The sequence below is a fragment of the Uloborus diversus genome, chromosome 4 (genome assembly GCF_026930045.1).
Source record: "Uloborus diversus isolate 005 chromosome 4, Udiv.v.3.1, whole genome shotgun sequence".
Classification (NCBI taxonomy): domain Eukaryota; kingdom Metazoa; phylum Arthropoda; class Arachnida; order Araneae; family Uloboridae; genus Uloborus; species Uloborus diversus.
In genome coordinates this window covers 57,362,039-57,386,409 of record NC_072734.1, presented here as the reverse complement: position 1 = coordinate 57,386,409, position 24,371 = coordinate 57,362,039, and the positions used below count along the sequence as shown (strand labels likewise).

Sequence of the window (24,371 nt, the reverse complement as noted above, 5' to 3'; positions counted from 1 at the left end):
TCTATTTTTTTAGCGTTAGTTTTGTTTTTGTTTGTAACGATGTTAATTACAGCAGCTGCAATGCTTCTTTTAAAAATGTCATTTTCACGATGATCAAGATGAAATCAGAGGTGCCAACTACACGTAGTGACAACTACTAATTTTTGCCCGTATTATTTGTTATATAATTTCACTAGCTGATTTTCACGGCGTTGCACGGTCTAACATCGAAAATAAAAAAATGCGTCAAGTGACGCATGTTAAACAGTTAGGCTTCAAATAAAGAAAGATAAATAGTGTAAATTTTCCCATAAACGAGCAGAAAAGAGCAATTTTATGACTAAAATTTGAATTTTGATCTCTGAATATTTTGAAAACTCCCAAAGTCCTGCATTGTTGGGGCAAACTTAATCTGGCAGTTTCGTACTGCTATAATTTGGATGTGCGTAACCCTCCGAATGCTGTCGGATGAGGTTTGCCCTAACTATATGTGAATTCTTGAGCATCAAAGGACTTTGGTGCCAAATTTGGCAGAGACTACAGATTTGTATAAGAAACATACACATAGACACTCCCATATACAGTACACATCTGTTTTTATAACCAACTTGCCGCTGTTTAACCTGCAAGACTAAACTTTTAGTAGGCTTGGCAGCATACAAGAGAATCATTATACAAAAATTTGGAACAAAAAGTTTGAACACTTGATAAAATGTGAGCCTTTAAAGCAATTATATTCTCAGTGCGCATAGTACGAAAGATAGCAATTTATAACTTTCAAAACTTCATAGCCAAATTCATTTGGCATTTTATAAAAGAAATCCAGTTGAACAACATAAAACTTAAAACGATATTGTTGACCTAATGAATCGCATTCCAATTATTTTTGGATAAGTGACGACTCGCAAGGAATCGTTAACAAATAATCTGTTTTTATCATGAACTACACTGAGCGATTGCAGGCAAGTGTTTCAAATTTGCAAACGATTCCATACAATTCATCGTCCATCCGAGAGGCATTGAAATTCGGCTCATTAGGTCACCGATATCTTTTTTACGTTTTTATGATGTTCAACTGGAATATTTTTCATAAGATTCCAAATCTATTTGGCTATGAAATTTTTAAAAATAAATTGTTATCTTCCGCTCATGCTTAGTGAGAAATTAATTGCTTTAAATGCTCCTACTTTGCCAAATTTTCAGAATTTTTATTTCAAATTTTAGTGTAATGATTTTCTTGTTTGTCAAGTTTTTTGAACGTTTGGTGAGCTGTAATGGAAAACTCTGCGTGTTCTGAGCCAAAAACGTACGAACAAATTGGTATTTTTGAATGAAATGTCAATAACAACAAACATATGTAATCATTAACATTGCGAAGTTATCTTTCAATTCCCTTTCTTTTCTCATACAACAGGAGAAAATATTCGATCGAGGACGGACGATGCCTTTCTGCTGTGGTTCTTGCGTGCTCAGAAGTACAATATTAAAAAAAGTCAGGAGAAGCTGAGACGCTACTGCACCATGAGACGAAACATACGGGAACTGTTAGAAGGCACTAACATCGACAAGATACAAGAAGTCCTAGATCGGCAAATGGTTGGAGTTCTGCCGCACCGAGACAAGCAGGGAAGGACCGTGATTTATACAAGGGGGTGTAAGTATTTGATTTGCGCTTATGTACACTTTGCCGTCAACACTAATAGCAAGCACTGAGTGAGAGTGATATGTTTGTTTAAAGATCGAAATAAGTGCAACATTTTCCTAATGTTGCCATTAAGAAAAGAAAAAATTGTTAGAGATCTGAGGAATAGTCATTCGCTGAAGAAAGATTTACTGTCTGCAATAATCAATATCGAACCTTCTAGTACTGAAACATTTATAGACATACGCCTGGTTCCAAGGACAAAGACATCCTCCTAAGCTTGCGCTGCATTAGAAAAAATTGGGCTCCTTAAAAATAAATAAATAAATAAATGAAATGATTAAAATTTTAATATTGCATCGGAGTTTAGTGTCATATTTGTTTGAATTTTAACCTAGGGTCTTTACGTATTATCCCGTCGACCTGTTTCACAAGTAAAAAATTGTCGCCAAGTTCGCCATCGATTGCCAACTGTACATTGTACAATTGCCGAACTCACTCTATTCATTTCGGAACACTATCTAATGGCGATATTTTAGGATTTGACTTGTCATTTGGCAATAATTTTGGTTTTGAAGAAAATGATCGACAGAAAAATACTTTACATACCTTATATTGTTTCCTTTGAGCATATAATTTTACGGAGCAAAATGCCATATCTCATGGAAGAGCGAACTTCGATTTTTTTCCATTGATTTTTCTATTTAGAGCTACCTGACAGTTTGAAAGCATCATCGGAAACCCTGTTATATAAAAAACCCTGAGGAATGAAAGGAATTTTCGAATGACTCGAGTGAAAACAATGCACAATTAATCAGTTAGCCGATGAGACAGTTAGCTCAATCCAAAAAAGTTAAACGTAGAAGTTTACTTTATTGCTGTTGCTCATTGTGTTTAAAGAATCGATAATAGTTAAAGATAGGTTAGCGTTCTGGAGGCTGCATTCAGAAAAGAGAAGCGGGCGAGTTTACACACGTGTTCATTGCAGAGGAAATTCTTGTGATTCCTAAACACGTCATTCTAATTTTAATTTTTAAAATTCGAATCTTAATATTTTAATTTACATGTAATCGACTCAAGTGGTTAGATAAAATTTAAGCATTCATTTGCACAAATTTGTACTTTTCTGGGATAACATGGAGTAAATTGAGGTATCGTCACTCTACAAGTATTTAGCAAAACAATTGACTCATAAAAATAATCGCAAAAATCTTTTAGCATTGTTAAATCTAATAAAAATCTAAAATGGAAACATCATGTGAATTGTTGGGGACTTCCTAGAGAAAGCATCTGACGAGTCCGATGCCGTTGGCAGAAAAGTATCGATACGTTTTCCACCGAAAAAAAGAGCTGTAGAAAGAAGAAAAGAAAACACACACATTTGTTAAAAATGGATCGCAATTATAATCTACATATAACAAAGAATTTTTTCCTAAAAGTATGTACGACGGAAATGTGTAACATTTATACCTCAGAGCCAAATTAACATAAGTCACATTACTGCTACTTTTGCAGAAGAGCGAAAAAAACTTTCGTCTGCGGCATGCAAAGGATGGGGCTCGCGCACTTTTATGCTGGTAAATAATTGTAATCGAATTTTTAGCCTACTTTCCCGGTAAAAGTCAGAAAAAGAAGGAAAAAGCATGAAAGAAGGATTAGTGCATCTTAAAAATATCGCGAAAAACAAAAAAAAGTCAAAAATAAATAAAATATCGAAAAATTAAAAATTGGAAAGTAGGGTATTGAGATGGGGGAAAATGTCTGTCGGTCTGTGGGTCTGTTTGTCTGTCCCCCCGCCCCCCTTTAATAACTTTTGAATGAATAGTCCAATTCGAACAATTTTTTTTTGTTCGAAAGATCTCGGCGAGGACACCTTATTCCAATATTTCACTTTTTGATTTGAACTATTTTTTCTCAATTTTGAACCGTTCAAAAAAACTTAACATTACCGCCTACGGGGAAATTCAAGACAATTCCGAACTGTGAGGCGAATTCGTTTCAAACAAACTTTGTAGGAAAAAGCTTTTGATGAAAAACTTGTATATAAAATATCTTTTTGATTTGAACAATTTTCCGTTCCATTTTGAACAGTTCAAATCCCTTAACATTAGCGCCTTTTGAGAAACTGAAAATCAATGTAGATTCCGTACTTGAAGGCGGATTTTTTTCAAACAAACTCTTGACGCCAAACTCCAGACTCCGACTCCAAGAATTTAGGGGCACCCGACTCCGAATCCGACTCCTGTGCCCGACAATTAATCGGACACCGACTCCGCGACTTCGACTCTGACTTCGTAGCTTTGGCAAAAATTTATACACGGAAGGACAAATGACTGACTCCGATTCTTGGATATTCGACTCCGACTCCTTTATCTCAAAATGAGACTGACTCCGACTCCGACTCCGCAGCTATATTTTCAACTGTGAAATACTTATTCGCAACTCCAACGAACTATAGGGGGCACTGCAGTCACTGTCTAATGGCCGACTTAAAAACTAAAACAAACGCATGTGGTAACGAAGAATATGCTAAAAGTGTTGTGATTTTTGTTCGTATGTATGATATTTTTCGCTTTATTCTTTTTAAATTAATTTTCAAAGTCTTGTGGATATTCTGGCCCACGTAGAAAGAAATGAGAATTCAAGAAGCATTACTAAACGTCAAAGATTAATGCAAACTACGTAGTTCGTAGTTCTAAGCAGCTATTTCCACGATGTTGAATTCGATATTTATCAATTCTTGATAAAACTAAATAATAATTGTGGCCTGACAAGAACAACAATTAATGCTAGAAAATTCAATATGACATTACAAATTATTATCGAAAGAAGATAATACTTCTTTGCCTTGCTTGGCTAGCGCTTATTGTTTTGCATTTGTTGCTGAGTTATTTCTCTCGAATTCCCGAATCGGTTAATTTAAAATTTTTCTGTTTCGATTTTTCTAATTTCTGAGTTACGATTCAATTCGCAACTCCAACGAATTTTAGGGGGCACTGAAGTCACTGTCTAATGGCGGACTTGAAAACTAAAACAAACGCACATGGTAACGAAGAAAATGCTAAAAGTGTTGTGATTTTTGTTCGTACGTATCATTTTTTCGCTTTATTCTTTTTAAATTAATTTTCAAAGTCTTGTGGATATTCTGGCTCACGTAGAAAGAAATGAGAATTCAAGAAGCATTACTAAACGTCAAAGATTAATGCAAACTACGTAGTCCGTAGTTCTAAGCAGCTATTTCCACGATGTTGAATTCGATATTTATCAATTCTTGATAAAACTAAATAATAATTGTGGCCTGACAAGAATAACAATTAATGCTAGAAAATTCAATATGACATTACAAATTGTTATCGATAGAAGATGATACTTTTTTGCCTTGCTTGGCTAGCGCTTATTGTTTTCCATTTGTAGCCGAGTTATCTCTCTGGAATTCCCGAATCGGTTCATTTAAAAATTTTCTGTTTCGATTTTTCTAATTTCTGAACTACGATTTAATTGTGTCATGTTATGCAAATCATCAACAAAATTCTCACGAATATATGGTGGTAGTTTTCTTTTCAGTTGATTGACCATTATTTCCTTTCACTTATCGAATTCTGTAATCTTACTACCATTTTATTCCACTCATGATAAAAATTAAAAATGGTTTAATTAAAAACGCGAAATCTCGCCAAGGCTACTTTGCTCGCACAATACCAAAACTATAACCCTAAACAAATTTGGCGAAACTTTTCAGCTGAGAATAAAAGGAATAAAGTAAATTCTTTCTCGGTTATTCATTTTGTTCTACGATAATATATTCAAGAAAAGATTTTGCATACTGTCCATTCCAACTAAATGCTGCTGTAAAATATGGTAAGTTTAATTAATTTAAGATTAAAAAAACTCCCATATTCTTGCAAATTCATACAAAACAATAAAATTTTTTACCTTGTAGAACGTAATCCAAGTTTGTTAATCCAGAATTTTCGCTTTCACCTATTATTAAGGAAATAATGAAAACTAACATTATTTTGAGGAGCTCGAGAATACTACTAAGGGACGAATTAATTTCTGTAGCTGAAAGCAAACTAAGACACATCGATTGCGTTAATAAATACTCAGAACAAACTGCCTGTGTTTACGTCAACAGACACACATGGAACGCAACGTGGCAAAATTTTAGTTTCATTTGCAGTTTTGTAAATCACCGCAAGGTAGCGTATTCAAGCGCTGGAGTTCCGAATTATGTCAAGTTATGCAAATCATCTACAGAATTCTTACGGATATATGGTGGTAGTTTTCTTTTCAGTTGATTGACCATTATTTCTTTTTACTTATCGAATTCTGTAATCTTACTACCATTTTATTCCACTCATAATAAAAATTAAAAATGGTTTAACTAAAAACGCGAAATCTCGCCAAGGCTACTTTGCTCGCACAATACTAAAACTATTCGCAACTCCAACGAACTATAGGGGGCACTGCAGTCACTGTTTAATGGCGGAATTGAAAACTAAAACAAACGCATGTGGTAGCGAAGAAAATGCTAAAAGTGTTGTGATTTTTGTTCGTATGTATGATTTTTTCGCTTTATTCGTTTGAAAAGATTTTTCAAAGTCTTGTGGATATTCTGACCCATATAGAAAGAGATTAGAAACCAAAAAGTATTACGAAAGTAAACAATTAATGTAGAACACACAGTAAGTTGTTCTGAAGCAGCCATTTTCACGATGTTGAATTCGGAATTCATAAATTTTTGGTTCGCTTCGAACGGCATTTTCATTTTGTACCGTTTTTTCTATACATTAGTACATATTAAGTTCAGTTTCGTGACATTTCCAGCATTTGTTGACATTTTTGTCACATAGTGCACATACGTGGCAGACTGTCAAGAGTAACGTTTAACACTAGATAATTTATTTCTATGACTATATGATTGGATATCCAAAGAAATCATGCATTTAATTCATTCGTCATGGAAATAATTTACCTGATATGCGAAATCTTGTCAAGATACATTATTCTTTCACATAATTTTAAAACCATAACACTATAAACAGATTTTTGGCGAACTTTTATTTTTTATTGTTCAAATTCTTAACGTTCTTTCTGGATTTTTCAATCTGTTCTGCGATAAATATTTTCAAGAAAATTTATTTGCATACTGTCTATTTCAGTAGGATACTGTAGTAACAAATTTTATTTAAATCATTTATGTGGAATTAGGTTAAAGAAAAGTGTCCAGTCAATGTTGTTAAGTTCGTTTTTTTTTCATCGAATTGAAAAACTGATATTTATTCAAATTCACTCAGAACAAAATAAATAAAATGTGTACTCACAGTTTATATATGGTGGTAGTTTTCTTTTCAGTTGATTGACCATTATTTCTTTTTACTTATCGAATTCTGTAATCTTACTATCATTTTATTCCACTCATGATAAAAATTAAAAATGGTTTAACTAAAAACGCGAAAACTCGCCAAGGCTACTTTGCTTGCACAATACTAAAACTACTATAACCCTAAACAAATTTGGCGAAACCTTTCAGCTGAGAATAAAAGGAATAAAGTAAATTCTTTCTCGGTTATTCATTTTGTTCTACGATAATATATTCAAGAAAATATTTTGCATACTGTCCATTCCAACTAAATGCTGCTGTAAAATATGATTAGTTAAATTAATTTAAGATTAAAAAAAACTCATATTCTTACAAATTCATACAAAACAATAAAAATTTTTTACCTGGTATAACGTTATCCAATTTTGTTAATCCAGAGTTTTCTTGTTTACGCTTCCACCATTTAATACTTTTTTGAAAGAAATAAGAAAAACTAACATTATTTTGAGAAGCTCGAGAATACTACTAAGGGACGAATTAATTTCTGTAGCTGAAAGCAAACTAAGACACATCGATTGCGTTAATTCGCAACTCCAACGAACTATAGGGGGCACTGCAGTCACTGTCTAATGGCGGAATTGAAAACTAAAACAAACGCATGTGGTAACGAAGAAAATGCTAAAAGTGTTGTGATTTTTGTTCGTATGTATGATTTTTTCGCTTTATTCGTTTGAAAAGATTTTTCAAAGTCTTTTGGTTATTCTGACCCATATAGAAAGAGATTAGAAACCAAAAAGTATTACGAAAGTAAACAATTAATGCAGAACACACAGTAAGTTGTTCTGAAGCAGCCATTTTCACGATGTTGAATTCGGAATTCATAAATTTTTGGTTCGCTTCGAACGGCATTTTCATTTTGTACCGTTTTTTCTATACATTAGTACATATTAAGTTCAGTTTCGTGACATTTCCAACATTTGTTGACATTTTTGTCACATAGTGCACATACGTGGCAGACTGTCAAGAGTAACGTTTAACACTAGATAATTTATTTCTATGACTATATGATTGGATATCCAAAGAAATCATGCATTTAATTCATTCGTCATCGAAATGATTTACCTGATATGCGAAATCTTGTCAAGATACATTATTCTTTCACATAATTTTAAAACCATAACACTATAAACAGATTTTTGGCGAACTTTTTTTTTTATTTTTCAAATTCTTAACGTTCTTTCTGGATTTTTCAATCTGTTCTGCGATAAATATTTTCAAGAAAATTTATTTGCATACTGTCTATTTCAGTAGGATACTGTAGTAACAAAGGTTAGTTAAATCATTTATGTGGAATTAGGTTAAGGAAAAGTGTCCAGTCAATGTTGTTAAGTTCGTTTTTTTTTTCATCGAATTGAAAAACTGATATTTATTCAAATTCACTCAGAACAAAATAAATAAAATGTGTACTCACAGTTTATATATGGTGGTAGTTTTCTTTTCAGTTGATTGACCATTATTTCTTTTTACTTATCGAATTCTGTAATTTTACTATCATTTTATTCCACTCATGATAAAAATTAAAAATGGTTTAACTAAAAACGCGAAAACTCGCCAAGGCTACTTTGCTTGCACAATACTAAAACTACTATAACCCTAAACAAATTTGGCGAAACCTTTCAGCTGAGAATAAAAGGAATAAAGTAAATTCTTTCTCGGTTAAACATTTTTCATTTTGTTCTACGATAATAAATTCAAGAAAATATTTTGCATACTGTCCATTAGGGTGGGCCGAAAAAACTTTTTTTGGAAATCTGTTTTTGGATAGTGCGGAAAAGTTGCTATATGGACCCGTTATTACCCATAAAAAATTTCGCTAAATTTGTTTAATATTTAGCCGGCGCTATTTGACCTTGAAAAACTGAAAAAAAGGACAAAAATGCACTTTTTTCAAAAAAAAAAAAAAAAAAAGAGGGGGGAAGGCAAAAATAAAAGTTTGAAGCTAGTTTCAACAAGCATTAGAAGTATCTGTCTGTGCATTAGTTGAAATCCTCAAAGATTTTTATACATTTCGTAGAATATTTAGCTACGCTCCTTTAAGACTGAAACATTGGCAAAATGAAAAAAAAAAATTAAAAGTAGTTTCGAAATAAGTAAGTACTGAAATGTTACGCAATACGTTACCTAGAAAAAACAGTGAAAATTCATTCAATTTTATGCGACATTTGTACGCCAATTTTAAAAAATGCACACACTCAAATAAAAAATAGTTACATAAGATGCTAATTTTTTAATCTTTGGTTCCAGTAGTTTCTTCGGGATAATAAACGGCGTTCAACTACTTCTATTATTCCTAAGATTATTTTATAACTATTTTATATATATTTGACAAATAGAGCCCTTGAGTATTAAAAAAATGTGAATCCTCTGAAGTCCTTTAAACTGATTAATGAATTGAACGCAAGTATTCTTCTTTAAGAAATGCTGTAATTCTACACCTCCACAGCTGAGAGTTAAGCAATTAAAGGGGTCCTCTCTTGCGTCCAATGTCCACAATGAGTTGCCACAAAGTGGCCACATTCATATTCTGGAGCTATCGAACAACTTCTTAGAGATTGTAAAAAAATCCGGTGGTCAAATTTGATAAAATTGACTGCAATCTTCTGGTTTTGGACATGGAAGATATAAAAAATTTAAGTATTGAACAACAATATTTGTATAGAATCTGTCTTGCCGTAAATGATGGTCAGTTGTCCTTCAAGCGTGGCTGACAGTAGCCGAGGCAAATTCAGTCAGTCATGCGCGATGGCTGACAACTGCAAACCATTTGTTAGGCTTGTATATAGGCACTCCAACTCCATCAGAAAATCTTACAATACTTGTAAAGTATGTAATGTTAGTTTATGCTCCAGTGTGGTTTGAAATAAAAATAAAACCGAACTGCCAGTACGGCGCCCAACATGTTTGGAAAATGATTTCTCTTGGAAGGCAGTTTCCAGACAACGTTAAGGAGATAATTTTCAAAGTTCTCTCAAATAACGCATATTTCCTGAATTATCTTGAATAGCTACTGTCGACAATGTTGTTTGACTCAAGAAAATACATTCGGGAATTAGCTGTTAGGGGCATTCTAAACTCTAGAAATAAGAAGACGAAGAACTCGGATGGTGTACGATTTTTTGAGCGTCCTAAACTCCATTTTGAAGCCGTTGATTATGTTGATTTAGTTGATTGGGCAAACTGTGTTGTAACAGAGCCAACTCTTACAATGCAGCTAAAAGACCAACAATGGAAAGAAATGTGCAAAGAACATTCTACAGAGTTTACTTTCGAGAAATTTCCCTGTCACACGCAAGCTGTGAAACGTTGTGTGAAACTAATAACCGAAGCTGCAATAAAAGTTCGTGGTGAAACTGCGCGAGATGGATACATTCGTGCAAAACTTCATGCTAGGAAAGAACTTCCATCATTTGATAACAAGGGACAATATTATTCCAAAAAGTAATATTCATTATGCATGAGGTATTATAAATCAAATTTGAAGATTTCTTTTTTAAAATTTTATTATGTATATATGTAATTCTAGAAAATGTATGATACTATTACGTGATAATAATTACTATGATTAATAGTGCTATTTAATTAATTAGTCTATGATTTAATTTTGAAAAATTATTTTCACATTGGTTTTTAAAGAAATTCAATATTTTTTCATTTTTCTCCAATTTTTAATGTCGGAAAGGAACGGTTAAATCCTCATTAAAATCAATTATACATTTTATGGGCTCGAACTGGCTCATTATACAACATTTTCGGTGCATTCCAGCAAAATATTTGGAATTTAGTTTTTTAAAAAAAATTTCGACAAAAATTCATTTTTCTCTTTTTTTACGGTTTTTCAATGTCAAATAGCGCCGGCTAGATATTTTTTAATATCCAAGACATTTTTTGTGAGTGCTAACTAGCTCACTACGCAACTTTTGCGCGCTATCCAAAAATTGATTTCGAAAAAAAAATTTTTTCGGCTTATTTCGGCCCACCCTACTGTCCATTCCAACTAAATGCTGCTGTAAAATATGATTAGTTAAATTAATTTAAGATTAAAAAAACTCATATTCTTACAAATTCATACAAAACAATAAAAAATTTTACCTGGTATAATGTTATCCAATTTTGTTAATCCAGAGTTTTCTTGTTTACGCTTCCACCATTTAATACTTTTTTGAAAGAAATAATTAAAACTAACATTATTTTGAGAAGCTCGAGAATACTACTAAGGGACGAATTAATTTCTGTTGTTGAAGGCGTTCTTAGACATGTTGAATGCGTTACTCAGAACAAACTGACCGCGTTTACGTCAACAGACACACGTGATGCGCAACGTGGCAATGTTTTAGGTGCAGACGCAGTTTTATAAATCACCGCAAGGTAGCGTATTCGAGCGCTGGAGTTCCGAATAAATACTCAGAACAAACTGCCTGTGTTTACGTCAACAGACACACGTGATGCGCAACGTGGCAATGTTTTAGGTGCAGACGCAGTTTTATAAATCACCGCAAGGTAGCGTATTCGAGCGCTGGAGTTCCGAATAACCCTAAACAAATTTGGCGAAACCTTTCAGCTGAGAATAAAAGGAATAAAGTAAATTCTTTCTCGGTGAAACATTTTTCATTTTGTTCTACGATAATATATTCAAGAAAATATTTTGCATACCGTCCATTTCAACTAAATGCTGCTGTAAAAGATGGTTAGTTAAATTAATTTAAGATTAAAAAAAACTCATATTCTTACAAATTCATACAAAACAATAAATTTTTTTACCTTGTATAACGTTATCCAAGTTTGTTAATCCAGTTTTCGCTTTCACCATTTTCAATCAACTCATATTTTAAAGGGAAATAAGGAAAACTAACATTATTTTGAGAAGCTCGAGAATACTACTAAGGGACGAATTAATTTCTGTAGCTGAAAGCAAACTAAGACTCATCGATTGCGGTTATAAATACTCAGAACAAACTGCCTGTGTTTACGTCAACAGACACACGTGGAACGCAACGTGGCAATGTTTTAGTTTCATTAGCAGTTTTGTAAATCACCGCAAGGTAGCGTATTCGAGCGCTGGAGTTGCGAATTGTTGATATGACGTGTTTTTATTTTCACGCTAAAGTTTTAATTTAGGTTTTCAATTTTCGGCGAATAAACTCGAAGTCATTTATGTTTCTACATAAAGATATGCGCAGACGATTTTTTATGAAAATTATTTCTTTAAGTTGACATTTTATTGTTTTTATTTATTTTGGTAAGCCAATTAATTAATTTAAAAAAATATTTTTGGCAACAGGGGAAAAAATGATTTTTTTTTTGATAAATGAATTTATTTTAATGAGTTTATTAATTTTAATTATTATTTTTTCGTTTTGAAAGCTGTTAAAGAATTTTTTTTAATGGAGAAAAGTGTCTGCTTTGTTTAAAAGGTGCTGCTATTTTATTCGTTCGTTTTTTTTTACGCATCTATTTTTTTTGGATGAGTAAGGAATATTTTTATTCCTAGAAATCAGCTTAAAATATTAAAAAAATATGTTTAAAACAATTTGTGATTTTAGCTATTTTTGATTATATTGATCAGCTACTAGAAAGTAGTATGGATATACGAGAAAGTATGCTCCTTTAGTTCTAGACGGAACTTCTTGTTTTTATAGAATTATGTTGTGTTGACTCGATGTGGAATAAGATTCTACATATAAAGCAGCAATTAACTGAAAATGACCATTTTCGGACTTTTGTTAGCCTGACTCGGAGGTAAATATAATAGAAAAAACATTTTTGTCTGAAATTTGAGCTATGATGTTTTTGGTTTTGGTTTGACTTCTTTAAAATGTATATTTCTTTCATTAACTTTTATTCGCGTTTTGAAAAAAAATAGATTTTTTCTGTGGTATATTGCAGAAAATAAAACCCATTAGGACAAAAACAGAGTTAATAAGAAATAAGTTTAAAAAAGTCTTTTATGTCTCTCCAAATCAAGATGAATTAATCTTTTCTTTAAAGCCTCTACTCCTCAGATCTCGAATATTTTTTTCTTTTCTTCTCTAAGGCAGAAAAATGTTGAATCAGTCCTTTTTCATGATAAACTGAACTCTTCAACGGAATGTAATTAATTACTGGAACTAAATTTTTGGTTGAAACTTTCACGAGTTTAAAAAAGGAAATCCGTCTCGTACATACTTTCATTAACTTTACTTCAATCATTTACTGATTATTCTCTCTTTTGCCTTCTTTTCTTTCCTATGAAATCAAAACTGTTTTTATAAATGTAACAACACAAATATTTCAGGCATAGTAATGTTTATGTGATTACTCAAGGCTTATTTCTATTTGCATAAATACATTTGCTATGAGTAAAAAATAAATATTTATAAATTTAACTTGCAAAAGAAAAAAAAGAAGGAAAGAGAGAAAAAAGCTGCCTCTTAAAATGTTTATAAGCATTGATTTTTTTTAAAGAATGTATTTAATTTTCAAACATTGTTGGTTCGGGTAAGTGAGTCACTGGAGTAAATAGCTCACCCTCTAATACTGAAATATGCACGAAGTTTTTATTTTTTTTATTATACTGATCATATCATATTATATCACTGCATGTATGGTACTGCATATATTTGGGCTTCGTAGGAAATTTTTCTAGGTCATAGAACTCGGTGAAAAAAAATATTCTGAAAAATATTTTTTTGCGAGTTCAATCACATTTTCAACGAAATGTTTTCAGATTATTTTTTTATTATTTTTTATGATCATTAAACTTTCACGTACAGTTAAACTTAAAGTACATACTGCAGCAAGAAGCTTTGTTTAAAATATTATTATCAAGTGTTTAAGAGAAGGAGCCCCACTTACCCCATAAATTTTCACTACAAGGGGTAAGTGCAGTGGCTAGACAAACTACATTTTTTTGGTAGCAAACTACAACTACAACTGATTTAATACAAATGTAGTTAACTACAACTACTTTTTTCAAAATGTAGCAACTACAAACTACTTTTGAAATGTAATCGCTACTTTGCTACTTTTTAAAAAATAAATAAAAAACATACACATACACACCGTTTGAGGATTGAATGACAAAATTCAAAAAAATGTTTTGATTGATACATTGGATCATTTGAACATAGAATATTACTATAAATTATTTATTCTTTCTTTCCTTTACTACGCCGATTCATCAATCCAAATATTTTTTACGAGTTTTAAGAATATTCTTTGCAAGAAAGGATTTAGGAGTGGAAAGAATTCAACCTTCAAATTTTTAAACCTATCCACACAGTAAATATTTCATTCAAGAAGTGGAACTCGGTTACTTGAAATTGAAATGGATCCAGTCATAATTCGATTTAAATTTTACATAGACATACATATAGTGTAGGAGTTAATTGAGAAACTTATATTTCGTAGGAATTAATTCATTGCTTTTGAGCTTCAAGCTAGGGGTCCTGACCTGGACACCATCTCTTTTCTTACGCCCCCGATAAAATGAAATAAAAGCATTTTTCAATTTTACCGAATAACCTCAAAAACTCACAACATTTAATAATTCACTTTTAGTATGTTAATGTATCAACACTCAATCAGTAAAAAAGAAAAAAATGAAGAAATAGGGAAAATATCCCAAACGATACTACTATTTATCCAAAACATGAAACATAACTAGAAATGCTCATTTTACTTCAATGTGCAATTTTTAACAACGGTGGATTCGGGCTAGAACGCAATTCGACTAACGTAAAATGGTTATATAGAGAGTTTTCTCGAGAAACGAATTTTGCAGCTGACGCGAATTCCTCACCCGCAAACACGAAAATTTTCGGGGCGGAAGATCAGAGCTGATATCACCTTCTTCCTTGGGTACTAAGTATTGGTTTCGTGAATGAAATTTCCTTTTAGCATCACTGAAAGCCGAAATTCCCCACACCGTACTAGTCGAAACATCGGATTGTTAACGTACAAATCGCCACTCCTCATCTTTTTTGTTCTAAATATGAATTGATTAAACATAATTTCACATAAGCGATCTATTTATCTAAACAGGTCATGTTCGCTTAATTGAACCAGCCGGTTATAAGGACCAGAATGGCTCAGTCCCAATGTGGTCTTATTAACCGGAATCGACTGTATTTGAATTTTCATGATACTACATTACTTCAACTGAAAATCCACGGAAGTAAATGGAATTCTGTGATTTCTGCGACACTATAAAACTGTTGAATCGAAAAATCACTGAAAGTTGATATGTTTCCTACCGTCTCTATTGAAAGCCATCGCCTATTGAGTTTTTGTTTTCCCTTCCAGATGCCTGGGATCCCAAACAAATTGATTTAGACGATGCAGCTCGATGTGCTATTCTCTTGATCCACTTCTGCCTCTTGTTCCCAATGACTTCCATTCGTGGTTTTAGCTACATTGGCGAAGCAAGAGTCAACTCCATCTTGGACATATACTCAATATATAAAATACTCATGGCACATGTTTCCACTGTGGTAAGTTCTGTTTTCATAAAAAAAAATAATAATTGTGACTCTGATGTTAGTTTCTTCTTGAACAATCATTGAGGGTGTTTTCGGTTTAAGCCGGGATTTTAGTTATAACCGTACGTCAAAATTTATGCGGTATCTATCATATTCAAGGCCGTAAACAAGGAGCGTTTTACGGCCTCATAGGGGGTGGGTACTCTCGTTTAAACTTAATGTGCTACCAACAAATTTTGGTGCGCGTACGTAAAAAGGTGCTAGAAAATTTCTTCAAAATAAGCCGTAGGAATACATGTCCAAAGTTTTTTTCCATGAGAAGCATTCATGCTTTGTAAGGCTCTGAAATGCCTTTCATTGTGTAAATGGGTCGTGCCCCCTCAGAAACCATAAACTTATCATTCTTATATCACACTAATTAATTTTTTAAACAACTGGGCGAGGTAATTTAAATTCAAAGCAATTTCGCAACTAAAATTCAGAGCCTTTGTGTAATTTTATTTATTTATTTACTTTTATGTTTAACTTTATGCGTTAGTTTCATTTATTTTTATTATTCAATTCTTATATTTTATTTAATTCCTTATGCTGAACTTTTCTATATGTGATAGTCACCCCGTGTGAATAAAAAGAGTTAAAAAGGTACAAACTACTAGCAAAGCTCTCACATGTGGGTCCGACAGGGTATCACAGAAATAGGACCCTTGTTTAGATGTAACCCACTCATTGACAAAAAGGAAAGGGGTCTCCGTAATAAATGCAAGGGCAATAGACATTTGTCAATTTCAGGTCAGAATCACTTGTGAGTGAAACAGAAATCTTTATAGCATCAAATTGACGAGAAATTAATTAAAAAAGAAAAGATCTCTTAAGGGGAGTAGGTACAGTGCTGGCAAAAAAAAAAAAAAAAAAATTGTATCACTCTCGCATTTTCACAACAATGGGATTATGTGAGAAGTTTTGGTCGACCGATTAACGATGAATGTATGTGAAATTCTGCAAAACTTATGATATAAACATTTAACAGCAGGGATCCGATAATTGTTTACGTAGATCGGGGCTGTTTCCGGACCAAGGCAAACTGCTAACCTCATGCTCCCTTTTCCATTCCTGAACCTGCGTTTGAGTTTAGAGAAAAAAAATTACTTAACCCCATGTCAATTTAAGTCTAATGGCAGGATGAAGGTTTTTAAATTGATATTTACCAGTTTTGCCCTATGGCACGGAGCAGAATCATCCTGGAAAATGACGTTTGGAACTGTAGTAAGGTGATCCCGGATAGTAGGAAGCAATTTCGCCTCCAAAATGCCAATATACACCTGAACGTTTACTGTTCCTTGCACAAAGTGAAGCCCTCCAACTCCTTGATCAGAAATACATCCCCAAATCATCTGGGATACGGGATGCTTGACTGTGTGTTGAATACAGTCAGGATGATATTCCTCTCCTTTGCGGCGCGGGTGATGCAATTTTTTTACCATCACTGTATCTTGTATAAGCGCAAAATTAAATTGCTAACAGTTATGTTCCTTTTTCTCAAAAAGTGTTCATAATACAAACTTCACAATTTTCATAGTGTTTTCAAGAGGCATCTAAAAGCTGAAAATAGGGAAATTTTAAGAAAATTCTGTTCATTTCATAATTTACTAAATTTTAACCAATAGTCACTTTTTGATCATAAAAACAGCCGTTTCGGAAAAAGTGAGAGTCCTAAAAGAAAAAGGTCACTTCGGTTGAACTATGAACATGCACACAATATGCGGTGAAATTTCAAAGTAATATGCAAAGTAGTTTTCTAAAAAAAGAAAGACCAGTTTTTGAAGTTGAAGTTTTGAGAAAAGCGCGTTTTAAAGTAAAATTAAACGTACATTTTTATACAGTTCTGCCCCATTAATATTAAAATTCTGTTATTTTTAATATCCATTAAAATATGGTGTTGGTCGCTTTAAAGCTCTTGATATGAATATTTTGAATTTATAAAATTATTTTAAAATTATTTTTTTAAATACTTCTATTTTAGGGAACCAACTACTCTTAATTCATCATCATCACTCTATACTATTATATCTACACGAGCTATATGATTTGTCAGAGAATGTGTTCTTTGATTTTTCCCCCCTCAATTTCATCAGCAACACACATGCAAAATAATTTACTCTCTTTCTTACAGACGGCGATGCCTTGCAGATTTCAGAGAGTGGATGTTTTAAACGAGAACAAATTGTTTCACCATCTTTATATAGCTGCAAAACCACTTCTTCCTTCCAAGCTAACTAAGCGGGTTTGTGTGTATTGCTTTTTTTCTTTTAATTTTTCTCTGTTTTTTTTTTCTTTCATCTTCTTTTTTTTTGGTTTCTTTTTTTTTTCTTTTTTGTTTACGCATAAGGGCCTTTCCACGGAAAACGGTTATTTTGTCCTGCACGTGGTGTCTCATACAAATGTCATTAAAAATAAAATATTTAAAAATATTAGGGGAGAGGAAGGAGGATTGGGACACTAAAAAAAAAAAAAAACATAAATGATTCTTATTCATAATCCTCTACTTATTCATTAGTGCAAAAGCTCATACAATAAACTTGCATATTATAACTACATTTTAAAAATATACACAATGTTTAAACATTTTATTATTTTCACACTTGACTAATTACCAATTTCAAGAATTTTGTCCCATTCCTCCCTCCTGGGTGGGAGGAGTGGGACATGAGTATGGGAGGAGTGGGACACATTTGAAAATTACAGAAAAATTAGCGAATGTCATAATTAGAAAGGTCCACATTAAAAGAGAAACAAGACTGTGCTCTACTGGTCCCACCAACCAATTGTGGTGGCGGTAATTTCATGATAATATCTGTTTGTTTCAGTATCATTAATGCTTTCCACCCTTGCAACATAGTTAGGGGGGGGGGGTAGCAATTTGCTTATTTTTGCTGACCACGGAAGGGGGGAATGTTTAAGTGATGCTTGCGTAAGACATTTTCAAAAATCTTAAATTGTAAAAAGAAAAAAAAAGAAAAAAAAACCTAGAAAAAAATTTTAAATGGCTAAGTTTTTTTTAAATTGTGATCTAAGAATTTTGCTTAAATAAGGAAATTAAACAAGCATTTTTTTTTAAATTAAGTCTCAATTTTTTTAAATTGAATTTTCACTGTTAAGAAAAGTGGGGGGGGGGGGGGGGGTGCTATTAGCTTATTTTATTGTTAAGGGGGGTTTGCGATTTGCATATTTCTGCTGACAAGGGGTAGGAGAGGTCAAAAATCGATATAAACATGCTTACGTAATATTTGAACAGCCCCTTTACAGAAGGGACATATTTATGGGGCATGTCCCATTCCTCCCTCTACACATTCTTCTAAAAAATAACTTGTCACATAAACCATGCTGGTTTTAGGCTTAATTGAATTGCAGATATGCATACATTATATACTTAAGATTACAATGATAATATATTATGTTAGTTTTACAAATTACATAAACAAAGAAATAAAACTAAAAATAGATTAGAAACTTACTTTGGTGGTGAGAAATTTAACTTTTTCCAATTATTAACTGAAACTTCCTGCTGGATAAAATGCAAGTATGAAATAAAAAGAAGTTATAAACAGGCCTTCTAGTGGTCAAACTGACAATAAAATAAAGTTATTTATTTTGCAATAATTTTAGCTGTCCCACTCCTCCCACTGTCCCATTCCTCCCTCCTCTTCCCTACTGGACAATTTTTTTTCTGCTAAACAAATTACAAGCTTATGTGTAATATCTTAAGCAAAAAATTCGCCATCACCCTTTAAAATCATTACTTTTTAATGAAATATATGAACCGCCACGTGCGTAACAAGCGGTGTATTTTTTTTCCTGGAATGGCCCATAAGTGTTGAAGTGGAATCAAACGGAAGTGGCGTCATGCATTAGCAATAACTTGGCACTGTCTCGCTAAATTAGGAGCCAAAATGAGATTCCAAATTCAGTGTCAGTTTAGCAGCATTGGGGATATTTGGCGTGCTTCCCTTACTACTCCATGCAAAACCATTGGCGTGATTTTTTGCCGACTATCTGTAACACTATTTTCTTTCATGAAAAATAGCGAAAGAAAGGACGCAGTTTTTGTGAGAATGAGAACCTAAATAATAACAGTCTAAAATAACATTGATAGATGAATAATAGCGGACAAACCTTTCTCAAGCCCATCCATAATAAATTCTTCTTTTGTTATCCCTTTTAACGGAAAACTAAGACAATGAAGGTGTGTTGAAAAACTTGAATATCGCAAACAAAGGCTGCCGAATCATGAAAGTGCTAAGTTCCGACTGCTGGTAAATTTTTATGGTTAGTCTCAACGGATAGAGGGAACATTTTCACACGATGGCCTGTTTATCCACCTGTTCTGACACTCCAAAACCGACGCTATTCAGTAAAGTTAATAGTTTCGATTTAAGGCCAGCTTTTTGGATCAAATACTCCTCTGTTCATCGGCTCAAAATAAACTAGAAATTCGGACAGTTAAAATGTTCCTCTTCTTTCAATTAAAGATCCTTTTATATTGAACTAGTGGTACCCGCACGGCTTTGCCAGTAGTTGAAAATTAAAAGGTAATTCGGTTCGCCTGTATATTTACAAATAATGGATGACGAATTTCTCGCCAATTGGCTATGTTCATTCGCTCTCCCATTCCACGTCATGATAATTTCGTAATTTACTGGTTCATCTTATGATAATTTTGCTCCGGAAAGTGTTCTTAAAATTGAAATAGAAAAGGAATAAAATCGAACTTTCGGAAAATCGCTTCGAGGTGCACACCCCCATGCTACAAACTAACGTTGTACCAAATTTCATGAAAATCGGCCGAACGGTCTAGGCGTTATGCGCGTCACATACATTCAGACAGAGACTTTCCGCTTTATAATTAGTAAAGATTATTATTCCTTTCAAACTTTCATTTTAGTTTTTGCTATTGCTTAAAATTTCAGACGTCAACTAAACTTTGAAATTTATGTTAAACTTAAAATCCACTATATTTACTCTGCTTTACAACTGTGAAAAACCCATCCAAGAATTCAGAAAATTAAAAAAAAAAAAAAAAAAAAAAAAAACTGAAAGCAAATTATGAATTTAAAAAGTATTTTATAACGCGCGTGCATGAGTACACGTACACGTAACTATGCTGCCTTTTCATGAACGTTGTATAATGAATTGGTGATAAAACATTTTCCAAGTATCTCGAAAAAGATTCCCCAAGAATTTTATTCCATCTCAAATATTAGCACTAACAAACGTGCTTCAGGATTCAAGGAATCCGTTTGTCAATGCAAAAAATGATGCGCAATTGGATGTAATGTCTACATTCTATAACTCATTATTTTTTGCATTGAAAAAAGGGTTCTTTGAAACCCCAAAATACGTGTCTGTAACTTCGTGCATTATTTGCGCTTTGATTACATTGATTTTTTATGGTTACTATGTTACACAAAAGTGTTTAGGCATTTCAAACACATTAATTACTGTAAAAGTACTTATTTTCGCAATTTTTACGAGCTGGTCATAATTGCAAAAATTTAAGCCACGCAATTTTTTTCAAAGTTATGTGTGCAGTAAAATTTTGGTTTTCTTTATCTTTATTTTTACTAATAATAAAGCTGAAAGTCTCTCTGTCCGGAGCTGTCTGTAGGATGTGTGGATATCTAGATCTCTGTGACACGCATAACGCCTAGACCGTTCGGCCGATTTTCATGAAATTTGGTCCAAAGTTAGTTAGTAGCATTAGGGTGGTCACAAAAAATCGATTTTCAAATTTCTTCCGTGGCACCCCCCCCCCCAAATGTGCCAATGGACTAGAAAACATGATTTGCAAAATTTCAGCTCAATCCGATAATAATAACACGTGCCGCAAAGAGGCTAAAACGAAAAACAGTGATTTTTAGCAAAAAATCGTAGTTTTTCTTCTTTAAAACAAAACTTTTCATCCTAGAAACTTCGTTCTGGTTTCATTTTATAGGAAATTTTATTCTCGTGATGAGTTGTCTTATCCATTTTTTAAACAAAATTTATAGAACGGTACTGGGCATTTTTCAGGTCAGGTCATGGAAGATACCATCAATAAGGAATTTTAATTCAAAGATCTAAAAGCATTACAATATTCAATTACATTTATTTGCTCTTTGTTGATTTTAATTTATCCATTAAAAAGGCTTTATTTGGAGGTACTTTAAACATTAAATGCAACGAATTATTGGTTTAAAATAAAATAACTAAGTAGTTCAAAAGAGAAAGCAGAGTTAAAAAATTACAAAAAAGAAAAGAAAAAATCCAAGGCATTTTATTGCTTACACTGTTAAATTATATATCATTATGTTATTACTTTTTATTGAGAAGTTAAAGTGGTAATGGCTTCGATATGACAGATTTTGATGAACGTGGAAAAATGTGTCTGCATTCGGACATAAGTTGTAATAGAAACTGTCGGTAGTCAGAAATTAGTTTTATACCTGTTTCAGCTGTGCCATTGACAACCCTTAAACTGTTTACTATCTTTTTAGCTTTAATATAATATTGGTTTATACACTATTCATCAAGATCAGTATTTAAAACTTTTGCATCGATTTCGAATCTCTAAAAAATTGTATCTCTTAAAACGTTTGAGGAGAAATGAAAAAATCTACTTCTTTGTCCAGTAAACTAAGTTTCTTTCGGATTGAGCTGTGCTTTTGTATCCCTATCATCACAATCATCTTCATTATCTCCTACTTCGGATTTTAATTTTGCAGCCTTCTTTGTTTTGATCTTTTTTTTCTCCCTAAAGTCATGAAAAAAACGGAAATGCAACCTTCTCTGAGTTCAGGGGCCACAAATAATTAATTATTTTAGGTGGTTCTGTGAATACATCATCTTCATAAGTACTCTTGTATTGAATGAAAGGTTTTATTAACTGTAGATCTTGGTTCGGGGCCAAAGCTGGATCGCAGACAATAAACCATACTTTTCCATAAATATTGTTGATAAACAACCAAATATCTTCAACACCTTTTATCTTTAAATCAATTAAGGAAAGCTAATCCCTGAGAAGATATATTTTTAAAGAGTATATGAGGCAGTGTGAGAAGCAAAGGAATATAATTGACAAAATTAAAATTTTCGAGATAATCATTACAAATAATTGGGGAATGTCTTCTCGGCTTAGGGGCAAGAGACGGTACTAGTAGCTCTGGTAGGGGTTGTTATATGGCATGATTTAGAAAAAAAAAGTTCAACGAAAGACTACCTAGGATCTGCACTTTAAACGCATTTTATGAGGAACTTTAAAAAGTCCACTTACATTCCTTTGCTTCTCACTACGTCATATGAGGTAGTGAAAAGCAAAGGGATGCAAGTGGCAAAATTAAAAGTTTGGAGATAACCAGTACAAATGGTAGGTGAACCTCTCCTCTGTTTTGGGGCAAGAAATTGTACTAGTAGCCCTGGTAGGTGCTGCTGTATAGCATGATTTAGAAAAAAAAATTCAATGAAAACCTACCTAGGATCTGATCTTTAAAAGCGTTTTACTCGAAACTTAAAAAAGTCCACTTGCATCCCTTTGCTTCTCACTGCCTCATATGGCCTTTGCCATCCATCTTGTGTGATGAATAGCGTCAGATACTCGAAAAGTAACATTGTTTGGAGGAAGACTCCCTAAATAAGTTAAGCAAAGTGGAATTAACTTTTTATAGGCATCCCTAAGCTGCTACTGTTTTTATTTCTCAAAAAGAAAGCTTGAAATTTCACCTGGATTGCTTATTTTGTTTTTAATCTTCTATACTTGCTTTGAATTAACTCTTATCTATACCATTCATCCTGAAATTCTTGAAAAATATCTGGTTGAGGACTAGCGGACGTACCTATTTTGCAAATCAAAACTGCTTTCAAACCAATTTCTAAGATGTGGTAGCGAAATGCTAAATACAAAAACTTTTCTGTAACAACTGTACTCACAAAACACAGGTTTGTACTGCAGAAAGGAGCCATAAAATGACTGTCATTTTAACGAAAGCCCTAACAAGTCCTCGTCTAAGAACACAGGTCACTTTCCTGGGAATCGTAGTTTTTCCTTCCTCTGGGGGGGGGAGTCGAAAACCCTTACAAGACTGGTATTTTTAAGCTAGTTTTTAGCGCTGACTACCGAAGAGGAAAGCAACGTTCCTTATTTATGGCCTCTACAGCTAATTTCATAAGTTTTACATGCAGTTGTTTGTTTTAGCTTGGAGTTTTAGAGATATAACTATATTAAAGTGAAATTCTGTTACAACGAACTTCAAATTACCAGAAATTTTCTTCGTTGTAACGAGGTTTTAGTAGCAATAAAATTCATGCAACGTAATGGAAATCAAATCGGAGCTGAAAATTTCTTTCGTTGAAACAGATATTTCGTTGTATCGGTATTCGTTGTAACAGGATTTCACTGCATATATTTTTGATAATATTGCTGTTTTTGCTCTGATAGCTAAACATTGTAAGGGGGTTACAACCATTAACTAAAAGAAGCAATACAATTTATATTATAATGATTCTTTCTTTTTACGCGCTTTTAAGGATATTAGCTACGACCTGACTTGAAAAATCCTGAATAATGTTCAATTAATTTTTACAAGAATTTAGATCAAATTACACTTATAGAGAATAAAATTCCTTATAAAATGAGACCAGAACGAAGTTTCTAGAATGAATAGTTTTTGTTTTACAGACGAAAAACTACTGTTTTTTGCTAAAAATTGCCATTTTTCGTAACTTTAGCCTCTTTGCGGCACGTGTTAATATCATCGAAATGACTTGAAACTTTCCAAATCACATTTTCTAGTCTATTGGCACATTTTAGGGGGTGCCGCAAACGATTAGTTGAAAAAAGTTTTTCCCCATGTAACTTGTGACCACCCTATTGTAGCATGGA

The 24,371-nt window shown here is 32.9% G+C and overlaps 1 protein-coding gene across 1 annotated transcript in view; it reads left to right on the top strand.

The window, feature by feature from the left end:
- LOC129221104 (retinaldehyde-binding protein 1-like) overlaps positions 1-24,371 on the top strand; it is a 33,653-nt gene that overhangs the window by 5,754 nt on the left and 3,528 nt on the right. The window contains exons 3-5 of the mRNA XM_054855551.1: positions 1,394-1,633; positions 15,285-15,472; positions 17,631-17,741. Of these exons, the coding sequence (XP_054711526.1) occupies positions 1,394-1,633; positions 15,285-15,472; positions 17,631-17,741 (539 nt within the window). The remainder of the gene's footprint in view (positions 1-1,393; positions 1,634-15,284; positions 15,473-17,630; positions 17,742-24,371) is intronic.